The sequence below is a fragment of the Astatotilapia calliptera genome, chromosome 6, assembly GCF_964374335.1.
Source record: "Astatotilapia calliptera chromosome 6, fAstCal68.1, whole genome shotgun sequence".
Classification (NCBI taxonomy): Eukaryota; Metazoa; Chordata; class Actinopteri; order Cichliformes; family Cichlidae; genus Astatotilapia; species Astatotilapia calliptera.
In genome coordinates, this window is record NC_137427.1 from 44089783 (window position 1) to 44110883 (window position 21101).

Below are 21101 nucleotides of genomic sequence, written 5' to 3' on the forward strand. Positions count from 1 at the left end.
CGACAGCATCTAAACTTCACTGACTCATCTGCCTTCAAAAATTATTAGTGTGGATCATTTGCTTTCAATAATAACCCGATTTAGAGGTTTTGCTGGTGATTTGCAAGGAAGAAAGAAAACAGTGACAATAAATTCAGACACAGAATAAAAGAAATGACGTATTTTAACCAAATAAGTGAAACGGTTACAGATCAAGTCCAACACAGCCCTGTGGGAAGGACCTGTGACTTTATGCTGGGCAGAGGAAGTTCTCGTTTAGCTGCCTGGATGTCAGCTGTGTTGGAGTCGGGCTCTGAACCTGCTGCTCTTCCAAACGACTCTGATCACAGCGACCACATGCTTTTTCTGTCCTCAGTTTAAATATGAACAGACTTTTCTGGCTTCACTCTCTTTTTCTTCAGTGCTTTCTTTTTAGTCTTTTTGTCTGGATCTGCCATCTCTCCTTTGAAAGAAGCGGAGCTTCTGCTCAACTTGCGCTGGTTTCCCATCACCTTCCTTGGGGACTTGAAAGCTCCTCGACCAGCCGCCCTCTCCCGTCCAGAACCCGTCTTCAGAGTCTTGCCGGTCTTCCTTGTTGTTGCTTTGCCATCACCGTTACTCTTCTGCTTCTCCTTCTTCAGTGACCTCTTCACCCGGATGGATCTGCCCTCCAGCTTTGAGCCGTCCAGTTTCAACGCCAGCTGCACAGAATCGGTACTCTGCACAAGGAAGACAAAATGAAGTGTAGAAACACATGGCCTACTTTGACCAAAGCACCAATACTGACGCTTAAAAACTGTAGAATGGAAAAACCACTGGCTGATGTCACACTGGCTACGCCCATCAATGGCACACAGTCTATTGTGGATTCTAATTTATTCTAATTCTGTGCTTTTAGACTTTAAAGTTCCCAAAGTATGAGTACACAGTATAGGTCAGCGGTCCCCAACCCCCGGGCCTCGGACCGGTACAGGTCCGTGAGTCGTTTGGTACCGGGCCGTGAGAGTTGAGGCTCAGGTGTGAAATGTCTGGTTTTCAGGGTTTTTATCGGTTTTCAGCGTTATTTTGTTATCGTTTTTATCGTTAACTCGGTTTTCCTGGGTCTTTTCACGCGTGTTATGAATAAATCTTATTTTTTTCGGTACCGGTACTAGTTTTATTTTGTTGTATTTATCCGCGACACCTTAAAGGCCGGTCTGTGGAAATATTGTCGGGCATAAACCGGTCCGTGGCGCGAAAAAGGTTGGAGACCGCTGGTGTAGGTGATACGGCCACCATCTGTCATATACACCTTTCAGGAGCATAAATCAAAGAGCGCCATTTGATTTAATATTTCCTGACTGCTGGTGTGGAAGTTTACGGCAGCTGCTAATAAGCTCATGCAGTGACACCCCCGAAACTAAACACAACATAAGGCACCAATTAGTAGAGCAATGCAATAGAAACCCCAACAATATGACAGTGGGAAGGAAAAACTCCCTTTTAACAGGAAGACAGTTCCTGCACATCCAGGCTCAGAGAGGGGCGGCCATCTGTCATGACTGTGGGGGGGGTTCATAGCCAAAGCTGTACTGTTTAAACATGGACTGACTTTTGTCACCAGCCATCAGAGGACAACCCTGCAGTGATGCGTATTCAGTTAGAAATCCCAAGCCTCGCCACAGGCGTCTCAAAAAGCAAAATATAAATGCAACTAGAGCTGGGCGATATGAGATTTTTTCATATCACGATATGTTTTTTCATTTCAGGCGATAACGATATCTATCACGATATCAGCCAAATAACTATATTTGTAAGATTTAAATGTGCCGTTGCTCACAAGTAAAATGTGAAATAATCAGCAGCTTGTTTTTATTTAAATATTTATTTCCCATAATAAGTTCAACAGGGTAGATGTACTTAAGGAACATGAGACTTTTTCAGATAAATAAAGGCAAATATTGCAAACTACACAAAAGGCAGCCGCTAAAGCGTTTAAGTTTCAAAATAGAACAAACGAAACAGACTAAACTGTCAATTCCACTTAGAAACAAAATATTAATTCTAAAAATAAATCTTAGTTTGTTTTACAGAAGAACAGACAAAACTGACTAACTTTTGTCAATATCAAATAAACTGAGAACTAAAAGGAAATTCTCAATCTCTCCTTGTTGTATAGCTGAGCTTTTCAAACAGTTGTAACAGTTACTTTAGTCTGACAAAAGCCGAATGACGAATTAGCGCTTCCAGTCAGAGACTGAGGCTACGTCCACACGTACACGGGTATTTTTGAAAACAGAGAGTTTTCGTTTTAAAAAATAATCCCGTCCACACATAAAGGCAGAAATGAAGGAAAACGCTGCTATGAACATGCCAAAGCAGCAGGTGGCGCTAGATTCCTAACTGTGCAGAAATGTTGGCCAATCAGAAGTCTAGAAGCCTCGGTGGGAAAAAGTAAACAAAGCTGGGGCATAGAAGCAGAACCGAGTCGTATGTGTGGACGGACAGTAACTGTGTGTATATGTAAGCATTTAAACACTGCAGAGAGTAGAATTAACAGTAACAGTATTGTAGAAATTCATTTCACCGAAACAATAACGTGGCGCACAGTGTGACGTCACAAAATGCGCGCACCTTTGACGCTGCGTTTTCTCCGTTTTTCTCGTCCACACGTAAACGCAAAAACTGAGTTTTCAAAAATCTCCACCCTGGCCGGAGTTTTTAGAAATCTTCGTTTTCAGTGAGCAAAAACGCCGTTTACGTTTGGACGAAAGGTGCAAACGCATAGAAAAATCTGCGTTTTCAAAAATACCCGGGTACGTGTGGACGTAGCGCATGCACCAGTTTATTGTATTTCCAGACTTGCTTTCGGCACAATTTACAGTGCACGCTACTCTGTTTTTTGTCAGACTTGAAATAGCAGAAATACCTTCACACTACGGAACTTCTATGGCTCTTCCGTTCGACAATCTCTCCGGCGTTGGAACCATCATCTGTTTTCTCTTCGGTCACGCTCGGTTGATTTTTCTAGTCGGCACACTCATTTCCTCCATTACCCGGGCGGTACGGTGGCTTGGCACTTGTGCTGTACGTAACAAGTCACGTGACGTGACGCTGCGGCTGTGATTGGTTCGGCTCTGCGCTACTTAATTTGGATTGGATGTTTTTTTTTTTTTTGTTTTGTTTTTTTTTTTTTTTTTTAAGAGGACAAGAGCGGCGAGGTCTATCGCGATAGTTTAATTTTTCTATCGAGAAAAAGTTATATCGCGATACATATCGTTATCGTTCTATCGCCCAGCTCTAAATGCAATCCAATATTATTATTTGTTACTCCAGAACCACGATCGTCTCCGAGCTCTTGTACCTCAAACAGGACGTAACCAAATCCTTTCCCCAAGCCCGAGTTCTTGTCTCGCACCAGTCGCACCGCCTCCACTGTCCCACACTCTTCGAAATGCCTTCGAAAAGTCAGCTCGTTGATGTCTGCAGACACAGCAGGTTGGCTTGAGCTTCAAACTACTCACTCATGGACAACTACACCTTTACCACTGTCTGGAACTCTACAGACGAACTCACCAAATGAGAGATTCCCCACGAAAACAGAACGCTTGTGGTCGTGCTGAAAGAGAACAACAGGATTTCAGTTTAACTCCCAGGAGACAGATACAGCAGAGCATTCTGGGACGTCTGCTGACTCACAGATGAGCTGTCGGCCACTCTGTCCACTCGGATGTGAAAGTCTTTCTCTATCTCCATGCCATTCCTGTGAGGGCAGACAGACAGAGCTCTATCAGCACGTGTATGTTTGGGTCTTACAGCATTAGCAGGTTTCAGGAGGAGCGTCTGACCTCTCCAAAGCTTTGGTGATGCCATCTTCATCTTTAAACACTACGTAGGCATTGATGCTCTGCTTCTTTGGGTGGACTTTGCGCCTGCGAAGTGAAAAGAAGCTGTTTGGTACAAATGGAAAGGAGTCAACTGAAACCATACTATTAGTTTGTTGGTGGAACCTAGTGAAAGCTCAGGATTAAAAAATAAACAACTTTTAGAAACTCACTTGATAGCAGCTACTTTACGAGACATGGAGGGGTCCTCTCTGACCTGTTGGAATGAAACACAATGTTACTGAAGACGAGAAGCTGCAGCAACCTGGCGACTCTCTCTTTCTTTCAGAGGTGTTTTTACCACAGAGCGAAAGCGAATAGATTCGATGGATCCTTTATCCCTGAAGAGGCTCCGCAGGGTCTGAGAAGGAACAAAAAAGGTTGCCAGTCTTTGAACTTCCACATTATTATTGTCCTAGAAATACTGCAATTATTGCACAACAAGCAATTTGCACGTCTCCTGAAAGATCTTGGAAAGAGCCACAGTACAGTTGTGTTTTCACTCTGTCACATAAACACCTGCTAGAAGCTAAAACGTCCAACAAGCGTTTCCAGAGGTTGCAGATCAGACCGGCTGCCTCAGCTTAGCCAGTTTCTCCTTGTTATCGTCCCACAGCTTCATCCACAAGCCTCAGTCTGAGGTCAGACCGTTGAGGCTCAATACTGACTGTGTACAGCGTCTCAGTGCATCTAAAGTGCCATCTGACTCATGACCATATTTGCTCCTGTTACTGCGCCTACGTGACTGAACGAGGGTCATTTAAAACAAACACGGCTGTGTCTCGTCTTCTCCATTCTCCACATAAGGAGAAACAGTGAGGTGGCTCACAGAGGAAGGAGTGGCGCCTGGCTGCTGAAGCTAACACGCAGGGAAACTGACACTAAAGAGAAACTCCAGTACTGTGTTAGTCTGCACCTCAGCACTAAACTACACTGCATGTTACGTCCATGTAGTTTATGGATGCAGACTGCTAGTGTCAGATACAGTCAGGCGGTCACTATGGATACAGGTGGGTAAAACAAAGAAACTAAATAAACCTTCTTGGTGCAGCTGATGGGAAGGTTGCCGACAAACACAGTCCTTTTCTTCTTCAAGGTCTCCTGCGCCTTGCTGGCCTTCAGCCTCTGTCTCTTCATCACCCAGTACTCTGTGTCGTTCTCTCTGCCCGACTCGGAGGTTTGTCTCTTCCTCTTCCTGTTGGGTTTTTCTGGCCCGTCCTCATCCTCGTCTGCCTTTTGTAAACCACTCTCTCTGAAACCAGCAAATTCAAATGAACACTTCAAACAAACGGGTTTGAGAAGAGACTTGAATCAAGAAAAAACTGGGGAAAAAGAAATTAACACTCACCTTTTTTCCAGCTCCTGATTGGCTGCTGATTTCTCCTTAGCTGGCTGCTGCTGCTTCTCCTGGCGTGGCTGACCTTTGACCTGTGGGCTTTTCTGCTTCTGCTCTTTGGTTTCTGTGCTTTTTTGAACCGGCTGCCATCATAACACAAAAAGACACTTCAGTCATTTCCTCCCTCTTAAATAATCCATTAGCATTAGAGGCGCTCACTAAAAGTTTGAAAATAAAACGCACAAACTCTAATAAAGAAAAACACTTCATCAAGCTCAGCGAAGGTTAATGCACCTCTGCGTGTCTTAAAGACACCTTACAATAAATAAGTCATGACACACAATAGAAGAAGACAGATTTTCTTGGTTTTTACAGATTTGGTTTCGACTGGTGGTCAAACACGCAGTCACAGACGGGCTGGTTGTGTGCTGCGCTCACCAGAGGCGCAGGCTTGAACAGCAGCGCTGTGGATGCTGCTGCTGTGCTGAATAAAGCCGACAGGGATCCAGAGGCTGCAGAGTTCTTCTGGAATAAGCTTCCTGACACCTGACCCACTGTGTAGTCAGCTGACTGTTGTCCTGGCGACACCTCTCTGCAGAGGACAGAAACACTGAAGTTAACAGGCGATAACGCTTTTTGTGCCATATTTAGTTGAGCTGGCACAGCTGTGTGCTCGTTCATATCTGTACACAAAGAAGCAGGGAAGTCTTGGGTCACTCCTTCAGCTACAGAGACCCTCCTACGCTGCCCTTTGTAACTGTTGGATTCGGAGAAATCCAAAGAATCCAGGACACAGAAGTCCATCGCCGAACTTCTGGAGTGGATCTGGGTTCCTGCTCAGTTGGAGCTCATGGCTCCTCCAGCAGACAAACAACCGAGTGAAAAACCTGGACCCTGCGGGGGTCTACTGCTGATGCTGGCTTTGTTTCTTTGGGAGCACCGGTCCCCCCAGATCGAAGGCTCAAGTCTGCGTTCTGAACGTTATCTCACTAATCGTCGTGATATTTTCACTCGTGTTATTAAAGTGTGTGTAAACAAACCTGTTGTGGGCTTTCTTCTTCATGGCTTCCCCTCTTCTTTTTTATCTGGAATAAATGTTTACTGAATGGCCTAAACTCCAGTAAACCTTACAACACATCCACACGTTTTCTATCCGACTGGACCGCTGTCCTACTTCGAAATATTCCCCATAGGAACACGGCAAAGCCCCACAAAGGTTCCTATGCTTTTTCTAGCTTTAGGCTGATTTGGTACCGTATAACTAAACTGGGGTGATTTATAGGAAAGGACCAGACACACGTAACGTGTCAGTGAGTATATTTCCTTCGTGGTATAACTTCCTTTTAGAAAAAGGTTTGTGGGAAACCGGTGCGACGTTGAAATAGGTCCCATCCGGTGACGCAGCTGCAGGATGTTTTGGTGGGGGCAGGCTGAGTGACTGTTCCGCAGCAAACGCGATCAAAGGTGTGTATGATTTTACATTAAGTTTGCATTTTTCAAACATTACATGTTTCTAATTTTTCAGAAAGACACAATAAGCTATCCAAACAGTGACATACCGGAAATGTGCAGTATTTACTTATTACACTTAAATGTAGCGTAAGCTGCTTCCTGTTGGAGAAGAACTACAGAGTGGCTTTAGTTTTTTTCTTCGTAGCTTCCATGGGAGTAGACGAGGCGGAGGTGCCGGTGGATGCGGTGGGTAAGCGGGTGTCCTGCGGCGGGGAGCGGGCCACAGTGCGCTACTTTGGACCTGTACCCCCCACAGCAGGTAGGACCCGGGTTGTACCTCTTACCTCATCACGCATGGATGAACATCATAAACCGCGAACACATAGAGCCAGTCAGTATGACAGAAAGACTTTGATCATGAAATGTTTGCTACGAGCATCATACTGACTGCAGGCCTACTTGTTGTTCCTAGAGTATTTAAAAGTAGAATGGGAGGCAGAGCCTTCAGTTTTCAGGCCCCTCTTCTGTGGAACCAGCTTCCAGTTTGGATTCAGGAGACAGACACTATCTCTACTTTCAAGATTAGGCTTCAAACTTTCCTTTTTGCTAAAGCATATAGTTAGGGCTGGACCAGGTGACCCTGAATCCTCCCTTAGTTATGCTGCGATAGACGTAGGCTGCCGGGGATTCCCATGTTATCAGGTCACTCCTCCAGTTAATCGTTAGTAATTATTACACGATTATATCACTGTAGGTCTGTCTCCAATAGTCTTTTCTTCACCACCACCAGTTGCAGCAGATTACAGCCTGGTTGTGTCGGAGGTTTCTTCCTGTTAAAAGGGAGTTTTTCTTCCAAATGTCGCCAAGTGCTTGCTCATAGGGGTCATAGGGCCCAGCTGCCTCACATTTGTCATTTAACATATTGATCAAACTTATATTTTGATTAAGAATAAATATGATTGACTTTTAGCAACAGTGTACCGAGACAAAGCCTGTGTCATTTCAAAGCCAACAGACTGGACGCAGAGAGGGAGGAAAGCTGGGAGGGGGCGGGGCTTTTTCCTGTCCCCCTCTCTCGATACATGTCCAGTCCGAGTACACGGATGAAATCACACCGATGAAGCAGATTTAACCACATGCTTGCATCACTGCATTGCCATTAGTATAGCTGTGTGTTTGTTTTGTGGTTTGTAGGTCTGTGGCTGGGTGTGGAGTGGGACAACCCCGACAGAGGCAAACATGACGGCAGCCACGAGGGAGTGCAGTATTTCACGTGCAGGTAAAGTGCTCAAGCGTGCTTTGCCTGCACGCCTCCTGTGAGATAATTACTTTATAAAGTCTTCTGTGAAAATGTCCTGATACGTTCCCTTTGTTCTCAGACACCCCACAGGAGGCTCCTTCGTCCGTCCGGCAAAGGTGAGCTTTGGAGTGGACTATCTGACCGCCGTGCGACAGGAGTACAAGATCGACTCAGAGGAGGTGCTGAGTGAGGAGATCTCCATCTCCAAGAAGAAGCTCAAGTGGGGGAACATCAAGGAGCGTGGGTACGATGCTGTGTGGTCAGGAGAAGAGCGTCACACAGCTGTGCTATTAGAGCAAAATATCATAAGGATGTTATCAGCTTCAGTTCTGTCGCCTGGTAGTTGTTGGTAGCATCCACCTGCAGTAATGCATGTGTTATGACGATCAGCTGAGCTGCAGAGTCAGTGCTGATGAAGAGAGGAGGAAGATGAAAGTCACCTGAGACACAGCTCACACGTCTAAGGTTTTATATAGTCAGACATCATAAAATCATCAGGTCTCATAACTAAGTAAACACAGCCTGAGATGAACAGCAGCACCGAGTCATTACTGTGTGAATCCAGCCTCTGGGGTTCGTTTGGTCTGTGTCTCAGGATGTGTTTCGTCACAGTCTGTGAGCTGTTCCCACAGTCAGATCCAAGACATCAGTTACATGTGTGTCCACTCAGAAACAGTCACAGCCTTTGTGTTCACAGTTTTCACTCCTGTTATAAACCTGCACACTTTGTATTGTGTGTCTGTGTGCGTGCAGTTTTGAGAGCCTTCCCTCAGTGCTGCTGAGCCGCTCTGACGTGAGCTGGTCTGGTGCTGATGGGGAAATCAGGACCACAACTCCCAGTATCCTTCTACAGACGGTGCTGGATGCTTTACTGGCACTCAGGATGTGTGAGCTTCACAAAGCGTTCCCATTTCTCAGAGTCTGTCAGGTTGTGATTGCGAGCAGTGTGGATGCGACACCTTAACCATGCTGATCAGATGTGGAGTGGCTGGACCTGACTGGGACTCTGATGTCGTGCTGGGAGGATGTGGCCACCATCAGCCAGCAGCTGGACAGACTGGAAGGACTGCAGCTCAGGTGTGGGTGTGTGGGACGCTTTGTTTGGCCTCGCTTTCCTTCCACTCAACATTGTGTTGTGTTTCTGTCTTCAGTTACAACAGACTCCGTTTGCCCCCTGACCCCTCGGCTCTACGCCACGCTTTCTCAGCCCTCAAAGTCGTCGTGCTCAACGGCTGCCAGCTCACCTGGCCACAGGTACGCAGCGCTGTGGCACTTATATTTACTTTTGTGTTTCAGCTCCGGGGTAACATTCACATCAAACATCAAACTAACTTAAAGTCTAAAGAAAGGAGAATTTAAAGCGTTCCCTCTTTTTCTGTTCTCTACCACTCACATTGCTGCGTTCAGTCATTTTCTTTCTGTCATGTTTCTTCTCCTCTTCCCGCTGAACCTGCTTCTGGCTCGAGTCTCTTCCTCTTCAAAGGGAGTTCTTCCTCCCCGCTGAGGCCAGATTCTCGTGGGTCGTCCGTTCTCATCATGGACAGGGTTGGGTCTTGAGATGATGAACTGCTTCTGTTTAAATGAAATCTCTTTTCCGCCTCTGATCTTGCTTTCCTCTCAGATTCTGGAATGCGCTCCCATGTGGCCACAGCTGGAGGACCTGTGTGTGGAAGAAAACAGCATCACAGAGCTGCAGAGGTAACACTTTATCATCATCATCATCTTCTGTGTGCCCTGCCTTTAGATGTGTGTGTTTTCACTCAAAGCTGCCTGAAACCAGCTGTGCTGTGTCTGTTTACAGGCCTGAGGGACTGCTGCAGTCGCTGAAGAGTCTGAGCTTGTCCAGTAATCCTTTGGTGCAAGACAGCGTGCTCAGTTTATCTGCTCTGCCCAGGTACAGTACAAAGTGTCAGCCACGCGTCGATGTAACGTGCTGCACGTGCTTGTGTCCAGTGTGAGTTCATCCATGCAGACACGTTTGCAGCTCCACTGTCAGTTAACCTGATGCTGAGCAGCATGCGTGCGTTTCTCTGACTGCGTGTGAGGACTGCTCCGTCCTGCAGCAGCACGAGTGGGAAACATGCCATTTATTTTCTGTAACATTTAAATATCATAGAAAATGTTTCAGGTTCTCTCACTGAGTCGGGTCATGTCTGTACATGTGTGCTGCGCTCAGCTGTGAACCCTGTCCGGCTGCTCTGTTTCTAGACTGCCATCCTCAGCCCTTCTGTTGAACTGCAGTCCTCTGTATATTTAGCTAGCTAGCTCTAGCTCATGTTAGAGCAGCATCTTGTCAAAATATATGGAAACAGCTGTGTTGCTAGGCAACCCAGCGGCCACAGCAGGGATTTTACCCCGCCTCCTGCAGCTCTAGGTGGAAGTGGTGATCCCACACACCCCAAAAACCAGTACTTGATCTGATTTTAGGAGGGATTTTTACGGCGTTTGCACCATAGTCACAGTTTTCTGTTTGTTGTTTAATAAAAGCAGCTGGAGTGAGTCTGGTGTGTTTCTCGTGGCAGGCTGGAGCAGCTGAATTTATCCAAGACCGGACTGTCTGTCATTCAGTTTGAAGATGCTGCCCCCGGTAACGACACAGTTTCCAGCCTAACAGCATCTGTTGTCCTTTTGTGCGTGTAGAACAGCTTTCTGTGCGACTGCAAACGTGTCAGTGACAGTCTCTGCTCTGCAGGGTCTCACACAGCCGCGTATGCAGCGCTGAAGAACCTCAACCTGGACCACAACAGCATCACTGAGGTCAGTGTGTTCCTGCACCAGCACACGGCTGCGGGTGGTTAACCAGAACTGTGACCGACGTTTCACTGGAACACAAACATCTGCAACATTGTTCTGTGGTTACAAAACTAACAAACATCAAACATGCCAGAAATAACTTTAGCTTCAGTTTAGTGAAACGTGTTGCCATAGAAACGGTCAACAGCTGCGACTGTGTCTGTTTGTGTTGTTGTAACTGTTGTTACACTGGTGTAAGTGTACTTCTGTAGACTGGAGTGAAGCCAGTCTGGAAGCTGTCTAACACTGCAGTGCTGTGGGCGAAGGCTGCACTGTGACACACAGCAGCAGCTCCAGACTGCGTGTTTCATGCAGTCACTGTTACATCCAGCGTGGGTGCTGAGGCTGTCTCCACGTTACGCCGGCTCGGTCGTGTCATTTTTGTTCTTCTGTCCAGCTTCGTGATTGGACGTTATTTAAAATAAACTCTACGCCAGTTTAAAGGAAGTGTTTCTCTCTTTCTCACTTAGTGGTTTGTGGTGAACGAGCTGGCCAAACTTCCCAGTTTGGTCCGGCTTTCTTGCCGTGGCAACAAGCTGGTGAGCAGGGATGGAAACCCGAAAACAGCCAATCAGATGCTGATCGCTAAACTGGGACAGCTGGTTGTGCTGAACAGCTGCGAGGTGAGCTCGATTGTGAGGACTCTGCCGATGCTTTGGAAACGTGCGGACGCTGTGTCCTGACACGTCTTCAGATTGTTGTGTGACAGATTAGAGCGCCGCAGAGCCCCGCCTCTTGTGTATGAGTTCTGGGCATCATGTCGGTGCTGTCCTGTGCTCAAGCTGCTGGGCTTTCCTTCAGATTCACGCTGACGACAGGAGGGGAGCGGAGCTCGACTATATCAAGATGTTTGGAGAGGAGTGGCTAAAGGCGGGTGGGCGGAGTCAGCCCAGCCCTCAGTTCATCTGTGAACACCCTCGTTATCAGGCCCTCATCAGCAGTAAGTCAGGCTGTGGGGTCAGATGACCTGAGACAGCTCCAGCTTTATTATTACTGACATGGTCTCAGTCACTAACTCCATGTTCCTGTTCCTCAGAGTATGGTGCTCCTGAGGAAGGCGAGCTGAGGAAGCCGGAGCCTTTTGCCCTGAAAAATCAGCTGTTAAGTAAGTCCCGCCCCTTTCTGCTGTCTGAGTGGCTCCACGAATGAACGTGAATCAAAGACAGTTTCATTGTCCTTCCTTCATCAGAGATTACCTTTGTGTTTCCGGACGATGCTAACCGCAAACCACTGGAGAAGAAACTTCCAGGTACGAGCTCAAAGCCTCGACTCTCATTAGATTATCAGCGCTCTCATCTGTCTGTGGAGCTCTGCACATAAACAGTGGCATGTGTTTCTGTACTGTAGCCTCCATGGTTGTGCAGAAGGTGAAGGGCCTGCTGTACAGGCTGCTCAAGGTCCCTGCAGCAGATCTGAGGCTCACCTACACCAGCCCCAAGGTAGCACACTCAGTAAAGGCAGGAGCCCCGTGGCCTTCACAGAGAGCAGCACACACGTTCAGTCTGAACATGCCACTGTGGGACAGTAAAATGTTCTTGCTCTTATAGATGGTGGGGACAGAGTTCGAGATCGACAGTGACCTGAAAACACTGCAGTTTTACTCCATAGAGGATGGAGACCAGGTGCTGGTGCGCTGGTCCTGACCCAGTCCAGGTCTTGAAGACCCACAGGAGGAACAGAGGAGAGACCTGTTGAAATGAGATGGAGACTCACATGAGCTGCTTCTGTGCACAGCTGCACGCCACTGGATTTGTTGATGCCTCATTTCAAACATGGCAGACACGTTTTATTTTTGTTGTGGTTCCTCTGACGCTGCATCGTCCTCAGAGGAGGTGAGCATTACAGGCAGAGATGCAGACTGAACCATGAAGTGTTAGTGTCTGGTCTGTAAATGGAAACAGCAAAGCGATGCTGAGAAATCAGAGGAAAAACACTGAGTGGAGTGTTTCAGTCAGGCTCAGTGTCAGCTGGTAATAAACCACCATGGTGCAGATCGTTATTAGTGTGAATGCTGATTAAACATTGACAGCACTGAGACTCTGTTTTTATTCTGCTCTCTCTCAGCACCGTTCATCCTCCTCTGTGGGACGTGTTTATAGTTTATTTATTTATATAGCACATTTAATTACAACAGGAACTTCGACCAAAGCGCTGTGCAAGAATACAACATACCAAGGTAACTTATACTATTGATAGCAAACACCAAATATGAATTAACAAATAACTCTCATGCTGTATTAAAAGCCAGCAAATAAAAATGTGTTTTAAGATAAGATTTAAAACGACTGACAGTAGGAGCCTGTCTGATGTGTAGGGGCAAATTATTCCACAGCTTAGGCGCTACGACTGCAAATGCTCGATCGCCTCTGTGAACCAGCCTCGACCTTGGTACGGCTAAAAGCAAAAGATCACTTGATCTAAGAGATCTAAGGGGGGTCAGACAAACAGCCGGGAGCCTGTCCATTCAGGGCTTTGTAAGTCAACAGTAACATTTTAAAGTAAATTCTGAAGTGGACGTAAAGCCAATGAAGAGAGGCGAGCACTGGGGAAATGTGTTCACATCTTTTGGTACGTGTCAGAAGACGAGCTGCAGCATTCTGGACCAACTGCAGCCTTGGGTCTGGCTAACTCCAGCATATAAGGAGTTACAATAGTCCAGCTGGGATATAATGAAAGCATCAATCGCCTGTTCAAAGTTTTTAAAAGATAAAAATGATGTCACCTTGGATAAAAGCCTCAGTTTGAGGAAAGACCGCTGTACGACTGAGCTAATCTGTTTTTCAAAGGTGAACTTGCTGTCAAATATAGCCCCCAAATTTTTGATAAAAGGCTCAAGACTGTGCAGGTTAAAATGGGAGGTGCTGGGATTGCCGCTCGGTCCAAAAAGATCACTTCAGTTTTGTTCTCACTGAAGTTAAGGAAGTTAGAGGCCATCCGGGATGTAACTTCACCGAGACACTGAAGTAAGGGTTCTAGTGAGGCCGCACTGTTTCCCTTCAGCTGAAGATAGATCTGAATGCCATCAGCATATGAATGAACAAATGTTATATTTTCTAAAAATGTGCTTGTGTTTTTGGCATTTCTAACTTAGAGGTTTTTTAAATATTCTACTTTATTCAGCATAAATGTATAATGTATCTAAGCGGGGAGACTCTTCACTTCTACTGGTTCCACATACATTCACCTACAGACAGCACTCAGCCTCTAAAACCCTGGATTCATCTTCAGCAGACGGGTGGGTGCTGCTGGAGTCAGCTGATGACTTTTAGATTCATCTTCTCTGATTGGATGATCAGAGCTGACACCTGTCTGTAGTGGATCCTCCCACATGTTATCAAAGCCCTAACTATTTTACTGTTCGTATGATGCCAGTTCTGCCCTTTCTCTGTCTCACACACACAGAGACATATTCAGCTACTTTCCACCTGTGAACTTCAGCATTCAACAGTCCTGCACACACTCTCTGTGTTTCAGTTCACACCAAAGGTTTGGTTGTTGACATGTTCAAGTTCAAGGTTCTTTATTTGTCACATGCATAGTTATACAAGTATAACACACAGTGAAATGTAGCCTGACACGCTCCTCGACATGTGCAAAAAAATTGGGGGGGAGGGGGTGTAGAGGAAGAACATCATATATATATATATATATATATATATATATATATATATATATGTAGTACATACATTGGGTGAATGTGCAGTAGTAGCAGCAAGCAGGTGAATTCTGTACATTAATATGAATAGACATCTGACTATTTTACAGGATAGACAATATATATATATATATATATATATATATATATATATATATAGTTAACGAGAGACACCCGGAATGGCTAACCGAAGGCCGGACGGTCCTGATCCCCAAGGACCCCAAGAAGGGACCGGTCCCCTCCAACTACCGACCAATAACCTGCCTCAGTACTACATGGAAGCTCCTGTCAGGCATCATATCGGCTAAGATGAACAGGCACATGGGTCAATACATGATTGGGACACAGAAAGGAATTGGCAAGAATACCAGAGGCGCAAAACACCAGCTACTGGTAGACAGAACAATCAGCCGAGACTGCAAGACCAGACTGACCAACCTGTGCACTGCCTGGATTGATTACAAGAAGGCCTATGACTCAATGCCCCACAGCTGGATACTGGAATGCCTAGAATTGTACAAGATCAATGGGACCCTAAGAGCTTTCATCAGGAACTCAATGGGGATGTGGCGTACAACACTAGAGGCCAACTCCAAGCCCATAGCACAAGTCACCATCAAGTGCGGGATCTACCAAGGAGATGCTCTGTCCCCACTGCTGTTCTGCATAGGCCTGAACCCCCTCAGTGAGATCATTAACAAGACTGGCTACGGATACCGACTACGGAACGGCGCAGTTGTCAGCCACCTCCTGTACATGGATGACATCAAGCTGTATGCCAAGAGTGAACGAGACATCGATTCACTGATCCACACTACCAGGCTATACAGCAATGACATTGGAATGTCGTTCGGACTGGAGAAGTGTAGTCGGATGGTAACAAAGAGAGGGAAGGTAGTCAGAACTGAGGGGATTGAACTACCAGAAGGCAACATTGCAGACATAGAGGACAGTTACAAGTACCTGGGGATCCCGCAGGCGAATGGGAACCATGAAGAGGCCGCTAGAAAAGCTGCAACCACCAAGTACCTGCAGAGGGTCAGGCAAGTCCTGAGGAGTCAGCTGAATGGTAAGAACAAGATCCGGGCCATCAACACGTACGCCCTGCCCGTGATCAGGTACCCTGCTGGGGTAATAGGCTGGCCAAAGGAGGAGATAGAAGCCACTGACATAAAGACAAGAAAGCTCCTTACCATGCATGGAGGGTTTCACCCCAAGTCCAGCACCCTGAGGCTGTACGCTAAGCGGAAGGAAGGGGGCCGGGGACTGGTGAGTGTCAGCACCACAGTCCAGGATGAGACAAGGAACATCCAAGAATACATTGGGAAGATGGCCCCAACTGACCGAGTGCTCAGTGAATACCTCAGGAAGCAGAAACCCAAGAAAGAGGAGGGAGACGAGGAACCATCATGGAAGGACAGGCCCCTGCACGGTATGTACCACCGGCAGATAGAGGAGGTGGCTGATATCCAGAAATCCTACCAGTGGCTGGACAAAGCTGGACTGAAAGACAGCACAGAGGCACTAATCATGGCAGCACAAGAACAAGCTCTGAGCACAAGATCCATAGAGGCTGGGGTCTATCACACCAGGCAAGACCCCAGGTGCAGGCTGTGTAAAGATGCCCCAGAGACAATCCAGCACATAACAGCAGGGTGCAAGATGCTAGCAGGCAAGGCATACATGGAACGCCATAACCAAGTGGCCGGCATAGTGTACAGGAACATCTGTGCCGAGTATAACCTGGAAGTCCCGAGGTCAAAATGGGAGATGCCCCCAAGGGTGGTGGAGAATGACCGAGCTAAGATCCTGTGGGACTTCCAGATACAGACGGACAAAATGGTGGTGGCTAACCAACCGGACATAGTGGTGGTAGACAAACAGAAGAAGACGGCCGTAGTGATCGATGTAGCGGTTCCGAATGACAGCAATATCAGGAAGAAGGAACACGAGAAGCTGGAGAAATACCAAGGGCTCAGAGAAGAGCTCGAGAGGATGTGGAGGGTGAAGGTAACGGTGGTCCCCGTGGTAATTGGAGCACTAGGTGCGGTGACTCCCAAGCTAGGCGAGTGGCTCCAGCAGATCCCGGGAACAACATCGGAGATCTCTGTCCAGAAGAGCGCAGTCCTGGGAACAGCTAAGATACTGCGCAGGACCCTCAAGCTCCCAGGCCTCTGGTAGAGGACCCGAGCTTGAAGGATAAACCGCCCGCAGGGGCGTGCTGGGTGTTTTTTTTATATAACTATGTTAACAGAATAAGTTCAGATTCTCTTAAAAATAATAACACTAAAATGTTAAGGACTTTTTGAGAACCCCAGCACAGACACATCTGAGGGATAAATATTCTTTAATCGTAGATGAACTCAGCAGAAATATCGATGAAAGCAGCCTCTCCCAGCTGTCTCAGTGTGAGAGGAGGCTACAGCCTGGACAGGTCCCAGTCTGTCACAGGGCTAACACACAGACACCCATCCACACCCACAGTCACAGCTGTGGGCAGTTAGCTAACCCCACTAACCAACCCAAGTCAGCTTCCCTTTTCTCATTTAAAGACATTGATGATAAAAGGTTAGATCGCTGATGTGCACAGAGTTTGTATCTTAGGATGAAACAATAAATAAACTCAGTGATATTGTGACTTCACACACGCATTAGTATGAGCAACCATTAATGAATGAAACTAAAGTTATACAGACCTTTTTGATCTAAACAGGGATTTTTCTTCATGCATTCATTTATGATGATAGTTTTTTATGTTCAGTCAGTAAACCTCTGCTCCTAAATGGACCTGTGAGGATTTGGCAAACATAAACTTCCTCTTAATTATACACAGATCAGCAGGATGCTCCTTTTATTAATATTCTTAACTCAAAAACACTGTTGGGAACTTTTTTAAATTCACTGAATCTGTTTGCGTACGTCCTTCACGACTGTTAAACTTAGAAAAACCACATAACTGACATTATTCCTTGTGGACAGATGTAACATGGTGGACTAATATACTGACTCATCCCCATTTTTGCTGTGGACTGGTTTGTTTGTGTGTCACAGTTGCTGGTTTGGATTAACTGGAGGCAGATGTGTTTGATTGCACTGATGTGCGGCTCTGTGCAGGTGTGTCATATGGTCACATCCTTTAAATGTGTTTACGATGGACAGTTTGCTGTGTTAATACATAATTATACAGCTACAGTTGTATAATTAGCCTAGACCCGAACAGTCACACGTACACGTGACACACAAATTGCAATGGGACAGCCCAATACAGCCACCGGGACAGTCTGGTTGCATATTCAAAAATTCATTAAAAATCATTCTTGATAGTTGATGTCCAGCTTTCACCACATACCTCTGTGCCAAGTTTCATCCAGATTTACTGTAATATTCCTCAGAAATTAAAGGACATTTATATTCAATTCTATACGATTACTTAAATATTGCATCGTATTCAAAAATTCATTAAAATTCATCATTAATAGTTGATGTCTAACTTTCAACACCGTCTTACTCTGGGCCACCTACTGTACCTCTGGGACGCGTTACATCTCAATTCGTTGTAATCTTTAGCAAAAATTGAAAGAACAATTATATGTCAAGGCTGGCTCTGTGACACTAAATAACAGAACTCAGGGAATAATCCAAAAGGCGGTTTTATTAAACAAAAGCAACATACAAAATATCCCTAACCCATACTACATAACCTAAAAAGAAACATAGTGGAAGCAAAGGGACACTTAGAAGCACAAGAAAACAATATTATACTGAAAGGGCAAGAGACACAGCCCAAACATAATCCACAACTAAAACGCCAAAAGAACAAGTCATCCCACATAGCAGACAGGTCTGGCCCGGATCTGGTATCAAGCCAGCAGTGCTGGCTGACTTCTGGTGTGGTAAGTGGTATATCATCCAGATATGGGCCAGGCCTGGCATAGATGGCACTGTTTATGTGATGGCATGCCACATCTGGTCTGATTGTGGTTTGCTGTGTGTGGCCCAGGCTCATAGAAAACAGGTCTGGGCCGGATCCAGCATCAAGCTGGCACTTTTTCTGACTGACTGATGTCATGGCAGGGTGTATGTCAACCAGATCTGGGCCAGGTCCGGCAATGATGGCACTATTTATGTTCCTCTTTTCCTACTTTAGTTAGAAGACCCAAATGCCATGTTGCAATACTATACTGCTATGGTAGCCAACGTTTCACATGCAGCTTTGACAGGTTTGTGAGTGTACACTTTATCCAAAACCTAGTGACTCATGTTTATCACTGGGTGGCTGTAGCTCAGGAGGTAGAGCAGGTCACCTACTGGTCGGAAGGCTAGTGGTTTTATCCCTGGATCCTCCAGTCTGCGTGTCAAGAGTGTGAATGTAGTTAGGAAGCAGTCAGTTTAGAGAAAGTGTGTGATTGGGTGAATGTGACATGTTGCACAAAGCACTTTGAGTAATCTGGGAGAGTAGGAAAGCGCTATGTAAGAATCAGCCCATTCACTGTCTGAACAGAGTGTTGTCATGTTACTTTTGCACTGTTATGTTCCGGCACATGTTGTTATTACATGGCTTGATTAAGGTACACATTAGGCTGACAGATCTGGGCCACCAAAGGGCCGTCATTCTTTGCGGTACGCAGGCCATGTGTAAGCACATTGTGTGGGACAGATCCAGGCCATACCAATTTTGCTATGTGGGATGAATTATGTAAAAATAGAAACATCATAAAAATGAAAATGAACATAAAGTAAAATGTACTGAAAAGAACATCAGTATGGCCATCATTATTTGCTTGGAAAGTCTAAAGATCCATGGCTTTGAACAGCCAGAGAACGCAATGCCCAGCTTAGAACGACTAAAAGTAACTTCTTTTAACATTCTGTCATTCTGCCTCTATATCAAACATCCACTAAAAATAGTCATTTGGAAAAAAAATTCACCATTTTTCAGCAGTTTGGGTTCTTCTGTTTATAGGGGCTGTAGGGGCTCTATCCGCCTTAGTGCAGCTGCCGTACCATTAGGGATGGGTATTGATAAGATTTTAACGATTCCGATTCCATTTTCGATTCTGTTTAACGATTCGATTCTTTATCGATTCTCTTATCGATTCTTTTTTTTTTTTTTAAAAAGGAGAACACTAAGGTCGATTAGCTCAGAGCTTTGTTTTATATCTTCTCTTTGAACAAGATAGAAATTTAGGAGTAACATGGCCTTACAAACCCAACAGTGAGATCTTGAGAGATCCAGCCTACGGCTCTTCAATGGGGTGTCACAGGGTCCCCAGGAAAAAAAAATTGTAAATGTAAAATAATAAAATAAATATTCTTGTGAGACATATCACATATTGACGGGGTCGGGTTATGTTAAAAAGTATAAATTGTTATACTTTGTTCATTGGTTCAAAGGTACCCCACACTTCTTTTTTTGTTTGCTTGTTTGTTCTGGTGTATTTTTCATTTGAACTGTTACTCTGCCAGAGTACTCATATTTACAAGATGGCATTGAACGCCCCATTGGTGTATCAGGAAAACTATTTTGTACGTATGTTCCTTGAAGGGGATTGAAGTCGTTCTTTTTTCCACCGCAGCGAAGGGCTAGGAGTAGGAGAGGAGCTGCTGTATGTTTTTGTTATCGAATCAATCTGATTGTGAAATAAAGCATATGCAGTGAGAAAGCAACTCCAGGAGTCAAAACCTGCCTTAAAGCTGCAACATTCTTCTGTAGCAATAACAAAGTATAACATAAATTGTTCTGTGGCAATTACACAAGAATATCCAGTAATGTCCCTGCCTACAATTAAACACATTCACTTACCAAAAATCGGGGGCATCTGCTGTGGCAAATGGGTGCAAGCCTTTGACCACAAACTTAGACACTGCTCGGTGACATTAGTCTATCCTGGCCTGAAAGGAGACGCTACCGGTAGACTGCAGCGAGAACTGCCAGCGAGCGCCAGCCAGACTCTGTCTGTCTCTCTCATCATGGTCACCTACATGTACAGTAATGGCAGGTCTTGTAATAAGGCAGATTGCGCTAACATAATATGCACTGTTAGTTGATTATTTACCTGCCGCATTAACGGGAGAGGACGTGCAAACGTTAGCGCTGCTGCTGGGTTGAGAGTCACGAGTCCGGAGCGGAATTAAAAACGCGTGTCATCGCGTGTTTTGTGAGCAAATGCTTTTGCATATTCGTAGTGTTTCCTCCCTTAAATGAAATATCTACTTTGCAAGTTGCCCTGTTGTCATCGGTTCTCATAAAGTATAATCAAACTTTTGAGCGTTTGAGCCGCTTAGGCGCCGTGTTTCCTGCCAGGTAAATGACGCTCCGCAACGTGGTGACTGGAATCGATAAGGGAATCGTTTGCAAAAATGGCAAACGATTCCAAGGAATTGAAACAGTGGGAACCGGTTCTCAACAAGAACCGGTTTTCGATACCCATCCCTACGTACCATACTGTAATGCAGTAAGTTAGCAGGCTCTCAATGGGTGAGTGGTGGAAGGTCAGCAGTGGATGTCTGGGATGATTGTATAAAGGCTGAGCTGTAATCCACGAAGAGCATTCTGCCACTGTTCTAGGTGACTCAGCACCGAGTGGAGGGTCGTGGCGTCTTCTGTGGATCTGTTTGTGCGGTATGCAAACTGGTGGGGGGGGGGGGGGGGAATTCTGGGGGGAGGTAATCCTCGGTGTGCTGAAGGACTAGTCTCTCAAAGCAGCCATCCCATCCTTTAGA

General features: G+C 45.8%; 2 protein-coding genes across 2 annotated transcripts; one reads left to right on the top strand and one right to left on the bottom strand.

Annotated features, from left to right (window-relative positions):
- Window positions 1-145: 145 nt before the first annotated feature.
- Window positions 146-6507, bottom strand: rbm34 (RNA binding motif protein 34). Its single transcript, XM_026172155.2, has 11 exons — window positions 6219-6507; window positions 5617-5770; window positions 5191-5321; window positions 4881-5094; window positions 4144-4203; window positions 4016-4059; window positions 3807-3890; window positions 3658-3721; window positions 3535-3577; window positions 3323-3441; window positions 146-698 (listed from the first exon to the last, which is right to left on the bottom strand). The coding sequence occupies exons 1-11, from the start codon at window positions 6239-6241 to the stop codon at window positions 357-359; spliced, it is 1278 nt and encodes a 425-aa protein (XP_026027940.1). The 5' UTR covers window positions 6242-6507; the 3' UTR covers window positions 146-356.
- On the top strand, window positions 6505-12760 carry tbce (tubulin folding cofactor E). Its single transcript, XM_026160627.2, has 17 exons — window positions 6505-6642; window positions 6836-6949; window positions 7825-7909; window positions 8010-8174; window positions 8684-8769; window positions 8908-9007; window positions 9082-9184; window positions 9552-9628; window positions 9732-9824; window positions 10453-10517; window positions 10623-10687; window positions 11194-11346; window positions 11525-11663; window positions 11760-11828; window positions 11913-11972; window positions 12071-12162; window positions 12271-12760. The coding sequence occupies exons 2-17, from the start codon at window positions 6841-6843 to the stop codon at window positions 12364-12366; spliced, it is 1557 nt and encodes a 518-aa protein (XP_026016412.1). The 5' UTR covers window positions 6505-6642; window positions 6836-6840; the 3' UTR covers window positions 12367-12760.
- The last annotated feature ends 8341 nt before the right edge of the window (window positions 12761-21101 follow it).